The 12336-nt window shown below is 42.5% G+C and overlaps 2 protein-coding genes across 2 annotated transcripts in view; both read right to left on the reverse strand.

Annotated features, from left to right (window-relative positions):
• The window catches only part of LOC135938024 (uncharacterized), an 83679-nt gene that overhangs the window by 46916 nt on the left and 24427 nt on the right, over positions 1–12336 (reverse strand). The window lies entirely within an intron of this gene.
• On the reverse strand, positions 4955–8735 carry LOC135938025 (cullin-3-like). The gene is made up of 13 exons (XM_065481512.1): positions 8635–8735; positions 8359–8559; positions 8177–8275; positions 8039–8125; positions 7784–7987; positions 7541–7720; positions 7091–7486; positions 6846–7016; positions 6370–6665; positions 6110–6308; positions 5887–6056; positions 5403–5669; positions 4955–5052 (listed from the first exon to the last, which is right to left on the reverse strand). The coding sequence occupies exons 1-13, from the start codon at positions 8638–8640 to the stop codon at positions 5028–5030; spliced, it is 2301 nt and encodes a 766-aa protein (XP_065337584.1). The 5' UTR covers positions 8641–8735; the 3' UTR covers positions 4955–5027.

A 12336-nucleotide genomic window follows, 5' to 3' on the forward strand; every position in this document is an offset into this window, starting at 1 on the left:
GGTTGGACCGCAGGAACTCGCTTTTATTTGAAGAGGCAGACTCGACTTGCTGGGTTGGAATAAATTTTCCTCATTATTTTTAACTTTGCAGCGGGCGCATTCATTAAATTCACGCCGCTAAATCCACAACAATCTGTTGGAGTAGTCGGTACAGTACACAAGCCAATGTCGCGACGCCTTTTTTTCTTCTGCTATGTATAATCATGCAAATATGCCCAGCAGTTCAAAACTGAGGCCGAGTTTATTTGCTCAGAAAAGCCGATTTTTATGCCCTCGTAGCGATATTGACATTAGCTTATTTGCATGTCGTCACATGTATTCAAATATGGATTGATATAGATGCAAATTTCAACAAAATACTTGCATAAGACTTTCCTTTTGGATATAATGCTTACTAAAAAAATAAAAATTGGACTTATAGAATCAAAAGAAAATTGAATCTAAGCAATAAACCATCTACAAAATACACATTATATGTATTTTCGACCCAAACTTGCAAATAATAGTAGCCGAGAGCGCACTGCCAACCGTTCCGGATGTAACTTTTCCCTTCTAGTGTGAAATCGAAGCCCTTTCATGCGCCGTACATTAGTTTCGGGAGAAATGCCGGCGTTACTTTGCAGATCCATTTGCGGCCGAATAAGAGCTGAAGCCATCGTTCCGTCACAACAACCGCACTGCCATTTAATTCTGCTTGGCCTCTTTCGCCACTTCTCTCTCGAGCTTTTCCTCTAGCTTTCGCTTGATACACAAAACCAACTCGCGTCGGCGGGCTTGATGTTAAAACGGCTCTTCCATGCGACATGGGTTGGCGGAACAGCTGACTGACTCCGTCTCAAAAGAAGCAGGGTAATGGCACGTTTTTGAGGGTCGTATACAGTTGAACATTGTTGGAGTTGCGTAAGACTCTTTTAAACTTTGAGTCATTCCGCCTGATTCCTCTGGAGAATAACAGCGAAATGACAAAGTGCCACCACACACAGGAGAAAGTTTATCGTAGTCTGCTCAGCAATCCCTAAGCGCCAAAATAATACTTGTTTACAAGCCTGTTATTCTGCCCCAACTTGGGTATGTGCAGATGAGTGCTACATTTGAAAATAAACTTACATGTGAACTCTTATAGGACTCCTGTGTTTTGACTCGAAGCAAACTTCATTTAGATGTGTTTAGCCTATCGTGGTGCGAAATTAGTTAAGTGGCTGAAACATTTCGATCCAAACCCTATAAAATAACATAAGCAGCCCAATCATTTTCATAGCGAGTTTTCAGAGCTCTTGTAACAAGCGCCAAACAAATTTCCTATGGTTCTTAAATATTTTATTGAAGTTTCCCAATATTTCTAATTAAAATACGTAATCAAAAATCTAATAAATCGAAAAAATAGAAAGTAAAAATGGAATAAAGTTACCTATTATTGAGGCCAGATTTTAAATCCTAAAATTCATTTACGAGCTATTACTCGCGATTTCTCCCTTATAATCATTTTTTCCGGAAGTAAATAAATTACATAATCAGATTGAATTTGATCTTTAACTTTAGTCCAGCTGTCGAGACATCAACATTATTAAAAGAACACTGGATTCAACGTAATTTATTTTAAAATGATTCCAAAGTTAAATGCCATTAATAAGGATTTTCACACAGCTAAATAACAATGTCGGATTATACCCAAAATATTGAATTTTTTGTTAGAATAACATCGTTTATAATGCTTGATTTTCATTATACCACCACTATAGCGAGTTTCCTTACTAGTAATATACTGATTGAACACTTAAAAATAATATATTTTTGTTGTATCCTAAGGAAGAATTCATTGAGCTATTGAAAGCAGGAAGTGCGTACCGTAAAATAAATTTGATAGTCTTTTACCATAAAACATTCCTTTCCTCCCTGCGATAGCGGCCAAGCAAAGCGTACATTTAAATTGTATCCTCGTTTTGAATATTTTCGCAAGACAAGTTGCTTTGAGTCCCTGTCAACAAAAAAGAGGCAAGTTCATTTCCTACCGGAAATTACTTGTTCTCAATCTGTGGAGCGATCAAACTTTGCAACTTAATTTTGATCGGGCCATAACGCGTTAAAAATTCATCCGAAACCTCGTAGCGCAGCCCTGATCGATTAATCCTGGCTACAAGCCTGTGCTGTCTGTCGAAGCCTTCAGTCCCAATGAAAGACTCGCAATTTTCGCCGCGCGCGCGAGACACACATTAATAAACGAGGCCCCTGAGGTGCTCTATCAGAGCAAACAAGTGACGTGCGGTGCAAGGCAAGTCATTAATTTCGCAACAGCAGGCACCCGCGCGTCGCGCGAATATGCACTCAAGTCGGCATACACTTGGCACACGACACATGCATATGTATCGAATCATTAGGGAGTTAGTCGTACGACTAATGACGCAGCTCGGCGGAAATGTGCGCTTTGATGTAATTGTCGAGCAGAGAAGCAACAGCAGCGGACAGATCGGCAGTTGCGCACCAGTTTATTAGACAGTCTGTCGATTTGATTAGGAACACGGCATCTAGCCAGGCAGCTTGACTCTATGATAACAACGTCAAATGTTCCCACACACACACGTATTCTAATTAATCATCTGTGTGTTTCTTGCTGCCGTGCCATGGCTGCGGCTTGACTCGAGTCTCTTCCCTGTAATTATTCACAAAGGGAACGGCTGAATTAATTGGCGTGCTATTCCTGAAAAATTAACTACAAGCTTGAGCGAAAGCCACGCTTCAGTTAATTGAACGCTGATTGACGGTTTCTAGGCTGATGCAATGCAATTTCTCTCGTTCAAACGTCAAATTTAGAATAAATCGATCTTTAAGCGTTGAACTTAATTGTATATGTTAATTTTAAAAGCGGGGGGCCAGTCATCTTCCTCGAATATTCGAATTTCTATTTCTTCGGGGTCTTTTCCAGTACAAGAGATAGGGAAGGAAATATATTAAAAACAGACCTATATTATTTTTAATTGTGTTACGTCAGGATAAAAAATTATTCCTACTTGGAAGTATTTCATCTTTACTGGAAGAAAAACCAAAATGTCAGAGAATGTAATTATAACTAGTCTCAACGCATTATAGTTAAAATATCTATGATTCAGTTTATTAAAACGACTCCCAACTTTACTTACATCGTTGCATATTTTATTTAATTAAAAAAGAATGTTTTTAAAACAAAGAAAGAAATGCACACACACACACACACACACTGGTTTAATCTTTAAAGTTATGAAAAACACAGAGTAGAGGCATTCGTCAGTTTTTCATATTCACCTCTAAAAAGTTCCTCTGTCAAATTGCATCTTCTTGCTACTGATATTTTAACTCCGAGATGGAACGTAATTCACGCTCAACAAGTTCTAACTGCGTCACAATCCTAGAAATAATGAAAAGTTACTTTCAAGAGTGCATTATTTATTGCTGTCTCTGTGCACTTGTAGGATCAGCTTGCACAACAGTGTCACTCTCAAAGCCAGAGTTCAGCAAGGGAGAGCAGAGAAACTAAAGTTTGCTTGGCAAGAGCAATCTGCAAGTGCACAATTAGTCTGCCAGTATGAATGAATAATTAAGACGAGTTGTTCATTCTGCAATTGAGTCAGCTTGTAGCGCGGGTGGCAATTTAATTCCGAGGAGCGGTGACGTTCGTCTCTGCTACTTGACAAAGAGAATTGCTGAGTGTAAATGCGCAATAAAGCACCGGTTGCGATAATTGCCAAGCTGCGTTCGCGGTGCTGGCATCCACTACTTGAAGTATGTTTTAACAAGTTTGTGCGCGGCGTGATCCCGCGAACCTGACGGAGGGCAAACTTAATTTTTGAGTGATGTGTGCGCTGTGCAAAAACACCAGGCTGAGGCGCGGCTTTGGTGTCTGCCGAACGTGACTAATCTCGAGCACGGAGGGATCCGCAGAAACCGGTTGCTGGAATTTCCGCTAGCTTGCTTGGCTAATGGATAAAATTCTAATTGCAGATTTTCAACAGCTTGCTTGTTCACACGGTTTAATGGAACTTAAAATTGTTGTTTAGTGCAATTTTCTACTGATGTAAATAGTTATGGTTTGCTTCTAGAATATAAAATGAAATTCTGTGTACTATTTGACCGTTGCCACCGATTTTTAAAGTGTGAGATGCAATTAATTTTTTTTTTAAATTATTCTACTTTTCGATAAACAGGTTTTGTCCATGTTAAGACAGTGAATTCTTAAATAATAGTGGCAGGTTGTGTTTCAGGATACTGCAGATGGGAAAGTGTAGACAACCCTCAAGAATTTTGGTGCAGTGGATATAAAGTTCCTCAGGCACGTTTCAAGGTTTGATTTTCCTTCATTCGGCTACTGCTTTCACAGCGCCAAAAATTCATTTTGCAGGCGAAAAGGAAGTCCAGGTCAATAATTCATACATTTTAATGAGGCTCTTCCCTTTCCCTTTTGCCGTTCCGTCTCTCACTCCGACGCACGCGATGATGAGTTGGAAATGATCGTTTATCGGGGAAAAAGTGCCGTGCTCCCTCCGGTGGTTGGTTTCGCTCGGCCAAAAACAATTGAGCCGCCTTCATGCACTCGGTGGATTAACTATTTGCGCGGTGGGGGGAAAAAGCGCTCGACACTCTCTCGTTTGCTCGGCTTTTCAATTAGCATCAAGTTCGAACGCAATATCCAGGCTCGACACGCAAAAACAAGGAGCATGAAGATTTGCAGCCGCTCGCCCCCGTTGGCCGAAAGGGTTGGTTTTCATAAACGAAATCCATTATGCGAGCACTCGAGAGCAAAAACAGCCGCGCCTGCTTTTCATGAATATCAAAATCGCCGGGTGCGCGTGCATTTTATAGATTTTGCAATTAAAAAGGCGCCTCCCTTCAAGAGCGGTGCTGCGGAGTGCCGGCTGCGTAGGAATTAATAATTCGCGCCGAGGCGGCATCCGAGCGCCGAGAGACGAAGAATGAAAGGGCTTGCTGATTGCACGCGATTTATTCAAATTTACTACAAGCAGTGCGCGAAATTCTTCTGGGAACCAAAAACGCTTCTCTCAAGGCTTGTACTCAATCATTTTCCTGGAATGAGACGCAAAGTTATTCTAGAATGCTTTTTGTCCTGCGAGCCTTAAAAAGCCCAATCCACAAAAGCGTTCTTTTCAGCAATAAAAACTTTGTTCTAACCAACTCTGTTTTGATTCGCAAGAGTATAGCTTTCTTAAAATGGCTTTAAAAAAATTCATGCTCGAAAATGGGAAGTAAAATTCAATGCATTGGTTTATGGACAAGTGCGGTAAATAAATATAATTTAGTAATTTGGCAAAAAACTTAATTTCTGAGCGTCATTGTAATAAGAGTATTTTAAGGTCTTGATGAAACAATTAACGATAAATCTACGCTTGGCAAGAGGAGAAGATAGTAATAGTGACCTGTCCTCCTCGGTGCGGCCGACAAACTCCCTTAAGCAGAGGGCATCGATGCTCTTCTTGATGTCTCCAGGTGTAGGCGCAAAACGATGTTTGACCTGCTCGATCACTTTGTTGATAAGTGCGTTTTGGTGTAGGCGTTTGGCCTCCTTCATTATGCGAACGACGGCCGCTTCGAGCTCGCTCTTGCGGTCCACCTCGACCGCCGTCCTTGTTTTGTGCCGCTCGCTCACGCTCTCGACTCGAGAAGCCACCGGGTGCAGCCTTACCCTGTAAGTGCGTTCGTCCAACAACAAGCCACGTGAAAAATGACGAGCTCAGCGCTTTTTTGACAAAGACCAAAACGGGCAAATGACAGCCGCCCGGATAATGATCTTGATTAAAGTTAAAAAAGCGGCGCTGGCGGGAATTAGTGCGCCGCAGTTAAAAGTTTTTCACTTGGCTGCCACTTTCGCAGCCGACTTATTTTTGCTTGAAAATAACACACCTCAGGCATTTGGAGTGGTAGGACTCGTTCACGCTGAAAAGGTCTGTGGCTTGAATGTTCTTGTCGGCTGGGGCCTTGAGCAGGATTTGCTGATTTGCTTTGCCAGCAACCATCGGCGTCAGATTTTTAATTAGGTCCTCTTCCGAGAGACCGCTTTTTTCCATCAACGCCTGCCAAGAAGTTGGTAATTAATTTTGTTCCGATCAGTTTTACAAATCATTACGGCGAAACTGAGAGAGTCGAGATGGTTGAAAAGGTCGAGGATGACCATTTGCTGGGTGGACACGCTCAGGTAGTACTTCCTCGGTCCCCGCAGGTCCACCTCGGGCGACGAGTGCTGGTTGAAGTGGGCGATGATGTCGGCCCCGCCAAGCAGCGTGTTGATCTTGAGCAGCCGGTGCTGGTGGCGCTGCAAATAGAACCTGTGCGCCCATTCGTTTATTTGACAGAAGAGGTAATTTAGGTGCGGGCCAAATTACGCACTGCTCATATTTGGCGAACGCCTGCAAGGCAAACGGCGGCAAGGTGCAAGCGGGCGGCGGGAAATTGAGCGGCCAGTTCTTGGGAGAGAGCACCTTTACGTCCATGTCAAAGTCGCTCTTGTTCTTCTCGGTGTCAGATTGAAGGACGCTGCGCTGGGGCCGAGGTAATAATCCGGTACTGATGGGGTTTGCCTTTTTGACGGAGGTGCTTTTGAAGGCGTCCATCAAAGCGGAGCTGTATGCCATGTCTTTGAACATGCCCTCCAAGTTTTGCACAAACTGGAATCCGCATTCCACCTATTGAATTTCACCGGGTGGAGTAATATTACTTTTGAAAAGTTGTAAGAGAAATTTAAATTGATATTTTTTACTTATTAAGGTTCGTTCCCGTTCGCAATATCGAACGGGTATGCAACCTGCCCGACCGAAGCACTAAGCGGGCTGCATAGCGCTCAATCCCTTTCTTATTGGAAATACCTTTAGCTTATTGACCATGTTAAGCTCCCACTCGTCGTCGGCTGCTTTTTTCAGCAGAAGCCTTTTTGCCAAATGCTGCTTGTAATAGCGCTCGAACATGTCCTTCTCCCTCAAAAAGCGGAAAACCACCAGCGCTTTTGCCATCTCCCTTTCCATTTGGTCGTGAGGTATCTGCACACAGTTTTGAAAGGCTCTTTCAGCTCCAAAAACTTTGTGTGCCTTATCTAAAATATTTCAGTGCATACCGAGTTGCTCCTTTTCAGTTTGTCATCGATGTAAAGCGACAAGTACTCGGGCGAGCGTGGATTTGAATTGATGAACATCTCGAAATCGAGGTTGGTCGACCTTTTCAGGAACAGGTTGTTGTCGAACGACAGCTTCAAAAATTTTTCCGTCGTCTCCCGCAGCTCTATCAGATTCTGCACGTAAGTGATGGCGAAGTTGCCGTGCGTTGTGGGCCCTGCGGTTGCACCGGTCTCCGTCTCATTGACGATTCGCGAGCCACGCTCTCTGAGGTGCGTGCTGATGCAGGCGGCCAGGGACTGCGGCCCCGAGGTGACTTTCTTCAACGTGCGGTAGATGCGGGCAAGATTCTTGAATTCGCCGTTTTTCAACATCACTGGCACTCCACTTCCCTCCATCTGCAGTTTAATTACGGTGAAAAAAATATTCAAAAATATTGTCAAGTGTAATACGTTGATTAAATTTTGGAGCTGATCTGTGATCAGAACTTCGTGCAGTGTGTCGGTCAGCAGGGGCAATGTGGAAAGGTCCATCGCTGACCGGCAAGAGGTAAGCTCTTTATCGATTATGCTCTCTATTTTCCCGACGTATCCAAGGCAGGTATTCCTCTGCAGGAGCAATTTTGCTTCCATCTGTGTTTTTTTTTCAGAATATAGTCTGGTTATTACTTTTGATTACAGTAAGCGTCGCTCTACCTTGTAAAACTCTCTTGTTTTGGCAAGGAAGTCAGACTCAAAGATGCTTTGGTACACTGATCTTTGGTTCATGTCCACCTCGATCAGGAGCTCGCAACACTGCTTCAAAATACTGTGATCAAAATCCAGACCTCTACGCAAGTGCTTCACTGCCAGGGCCAAAGCAGACTTGAGTTTCCGCACCATTTCAGCGTCCAGCACCACCTTCCAAATTTTATCAATTCTATTTCCTGGGATAATTTTTTAAGCTGCTACCTTATCTTTAAACAAACTGACACCCAAAGCTTCTGAATTCTGGAGTTTTGCCTCGGGAACAAACTTTTTGTCGAAATAACTGAACACCTGTTTAAACAAACCGATTAATCTGCGCACTAGCTGTTAATTGCGTCACACCTTTGTAATGAGCTTGATAGCAGCTTTGTACGAGATCCACATTCTTGTCAGCTCGGTCAGCACAGGCAGCCATTCCAAATGGCGAAGTCTTTCCTGCAACTGACGTTTGAAAGCGAATGGTTAAGCTCCTAATGCGTGGTGTATGCGTGCGCGTCAGGCGCGGCATTGTGTGTGGCTCATACTTGGCAGATTAGGTGGTTTGCGATCTCCGCCTCGAGAAGTTCATAAAGCTGTTGGCCCTGGCCGAAGAAAACAGCTCGGTAAACCAAATAGTACGCCGACTCGTAAATTTCGTAGCGCGGCCGGTCGCTCAGAATGTTGGTCACGATCTTTTCCATGGTCGACCACGAGCTGAACACTCCCTCTTGGCTGACCGGAATTGACTGACGGTTGTTAATTACGTTTTCAGTTAAACCCGTGCTACCTCCATTCCAAAAAGAGATTAAAATAGATCTTACCGCCATTAATGCTAATCAAAATCTCTCTGGCGAAGGAAAACGTCCCTGGCGAACACCAGGGAGAATTTGCAGCCCGGAAATTCAAAAGTCCAACAATTGATTGTGGAAATTTGTTGGTTTTTCATGTTTTCTTGTTGCAACAATAAAAAAGAGAAATATTCTTTTAAATTTGTCAACAACCAAAACACTTTATATCTGTAAGAATTAAAGCCGTGGGGAAATAACGGGGGAGGGAGAAATCATTGGAGTGAGCTGACTACACCGTTTTTTTTTGCACACATCTTTTGAAAGAAACTTTATTAGGGAATCTTTTTAGTCTGAAACATGCTATCTTGATTAATTTCCAAACTTGGAGTAAGTTGACGAACTTGGTGGATAATCTGAGTAAGATCCGCCCTTTAAGCTGTACATATTTCACCTGCGACTGTGATTTGAATGAATGAAGCCTTTGATGCGCCTGATGATTCGTGCAGTTTCGGCTTCAAATAAAGAGCATCCCCGCATTCTGAATGACTGCCCGAGTACATACGTATTATATACACACGAGGGCACCATCAACCGAGCGAGGCAGGGAGCAGCGAGCGAGTTTGCATGGTGCATGAGTCTCGTTAGAATAATGCCAACAGCAGCGACGGCACCGCTCGCTTGCAGATAACGTGACGAAGTCGTTAGCACATTCTCACAGCAGAGAAAGAGAATGCGCTCGCCAGCTATTTGCGGTCGCTTTTTAATTGAGGTGAACTGAGCTGCGAAACTTTTAATGGCGCAATCCAGCCAAATACAATTCTTGCAGAGAAAAAAACGGATGCTTTACTCAATTTTCCTTTGAATTCGCCGGCCGACGAATAACCATTTGATCCTGTTTGGAATGTCATCGTATGGAGAACGAGTGGAGCATCCCACTATCTCGCAAATTAAATGAATTCTGAGCGCTGTGAAAATTGAAAGAGGACACGATGAAAAAGATCCACGCAGGCGAAAGATTGCGGACGCTGGCGGAACAGCGTTGGGAGTGAAAGAGAAAAAGTCAAAGTGGCGAGCGAGCGAGGCAGAAATAATAATGGCCGTCTTTTCACGTTCAGATCTCTTTTTGCGGTCTTCCTGGTGGCGGGCGGGATACTTTTCGTGTTGGTAAGAGTGACGACCAAGCTAGCACGAGAGGATACCATATTTTTAGAGGCGCACAGATATGGAAATATTTGCTTTGCCCACTAGAGAGGCGCTATTAACGGAGGCCGCGACCATTTTGCCCCTTTTGTGGCAAGAAAAATAGACGGGAAGTGGACCAGAAGTGAAATAGAGCAGGTATTGTGATGGGCAGATGTTTTGACAGGACGGATCGTTCACATGCATACAAACACAGGCGCACGTTTCTTTATTCCGAAGAGATATTGTTTCAGAACAAGTGAAAATCGGATTACTTTTAGCGGCTGAAAGAATATACCCCGAGGGAATAGACTGTGTCTGGCTTTACGAAAAATGTGCTGGCTGCTCAGAATCAGGTCTCCACAGGGATTTGCCCTCACGCTTCAATTATTACAGCACGTTTTCTCTTCCCCGAGATATTAAAATAGAGGTACGGATTTGTTGGCAGTCGTGAAAGTACAAAATGAGATGAAAATATCGAGAAACAGATCGTTTTGATGAAAAATAAGGTTTTTAACGATGGATAACCATTTATAACTCTCAGTGTGTGCAGTATGATTTGTGTAAATCAAGGGTTGCTTAAATTAAATTTATAATTTATTTCGAAATGGTCAAGTGCCATTGTTCATGACATGTGAAGTGTGAAATTTGAGTGATTTATATTTAATAATTTTATTTGGTTGAACCGTGCGTTGTCAGCTAAAAAGCTAGCAATGTGCTGTTCCCAGGAAATTCAAAACTCGTTCAAGGAGGAAATGAGCTTCAAATTACTCCACTTCCTGTTCAATTATGACGCCCGGCAATTATTTCTGTCCCCCAAAAATACGCATTTTGTCGAGTTGCAAAATTCGGAGCGAGAGAGTGGTGCCCATATTTCAATTACGCCCGCACACACACAACAGGCTAAAAATGATTTCTGCTGAGAGCACGCCACATGATATTCGACTGTTCTGCCGGCTGGCTCATTTGCATGCGTCACAAATAAATATACTGCGACATATATACATCCCTTAAGAGCATGTTCATTTTGCCATAATAATTGGTCTGGTTTCCGCGCCAGTAGAGAGAGAGCGACACACGCACTTGACAAGCATCACAGTTGCCGAGGTCACCGCTGAATAAATATTTATCCTCGCGCTCTCTTACTGTCACTCATTGTTGGTTTATTTTTGTTTCGCGTTTATTTAATTGTTGTTTGGAACGACGGCGGCTGGCAGTGCGGCGGTATTTCGGACTGCTTGCTTGTTTCACGCCACGATAATGGCCCCACTTACTGCGTCAGCCGCCTCTCTCTCGCTATATTACCCACAGAGGTGTACATGCATTATAGGCCTTTAATAGAGGAACACAACTCGCAAATCCCCTAGCCGATTTTGCAATAATAAACAGCAATATAATATCATGTATGAACAATAGAGCTCGCATTTTGGACGCATCGAGATGATTTCGGCAGACCAATCAAAATAATTTATTCGGCGTTTTATCCGTTGATTTTCATACTTTTGGCTGCGATTTGCTACACGAGAATAATATAAATTAATAACTCTCCCCAGTAAAATACTATTGAATTCGAATAACAAACCAAAAAAGCTGCTATAAAATTTCGCACGATAGAAATGCATCGCATTGATGTGATTTAAATCCAGAGGCTTTTGCGAGATCGCGTATCTCCCGTCAACATCTCCAGCACACACATTACATGCATGTAAAGGGTGTTGGACGTGCTGTGATATAGGCGCGTTATTTACACCGTCGTTGTGTTGTGACATGTTAATTTACACTCTCAGCCATACGTCCAGCAGTATCGACTGTACTAGGTGTACGAATTTCACCTGCCTGTCAGAGGCCTGAAATTCCTGCAGCTAGCGTGACAAATTGGACTCCTGCTGGATGTGGACAAAGTTTTCTCGTTTCCCCGGTCGCGCAGAGAGTAAATTTATTTTCTAACAACGCACCAGGCTGAAAAAATTTTACGCTCACCAAATAGTCTAATTAGACTTTCATGACGCCAACAAAAAATTTTACGATTGGCATGTGGGACGTTTTTACGCTTTCAATTTGTAGTTTATGTTGTGAATTTCAAAAACCTAGATATTTTTTTGGGTAATTTTTGCTAATAGAAATCAACTAAACTATATTGTTTAAAATTACAGGACTTTAACTAACTAAAATTAATACCAGTGGCTATTAGGCTGCCTATGTATAGAATAAAAAGGGAATAATAGTAAGGTTCAAATTGAGTTTGGTATTATGGGCCAGCAGAAAAATATTCCCATCATTGCCCATAGCTGCCCAGATAAAAAACAAGTGGTAAATTCAAATCAAAACTTTAAAGAGCAGGTTTAGAAATTAAAAGTTACTCCTCATAACTCAAAAGATAACTTTTATCTAGAGGCAGGTGGCAATTTAAATCTTTTTATCTGAAAATGCCGTGAATGAGCTCACCTTCTGAAAATTTGCTAGCTTTAAAAGCGATAAAAAAGACGTATCTTGGGCTAATTTTGAAAACCAGTCCTACTTTAAATAAATTTAACTATCAGCAACGTCATTGTAAAA

Source organism: Cloeon dipterum, chromosome 2 (assembly GCF_949628265.1).
Source record: "Cloeon dipterum chromosome 2, ieCloDipt1.1, whole genome shotgun sequence".
In the NCBI taxonomy this organism is placed as follows: Eukaryota; Metazoa; Arthropoda; class Insecta; order Ephemeroptera; family Baetidae; genus Cloeon; species Cloeon dipterum.

Bases quoted from the DNA above. Each gene is read 5' to 3' on its own strand.
- LOC135938025 (XM_065481512.1), bottom strand. The intron at 8,276-8,358 runs GTATGAGCCACA...TTCAAACGTCAG, and splicing joins CAAACCACCTAATCTGCCAA to TTGCAGGAAAGACTTCGCCA. The intron at 6,057-6,109 runs GTAATGATTTGT...ACTTCTTGGCAG, and splicing joins TCGACTCTCTCAGTTTCGCC to GCGTTGATGGAAAAAAGCGG.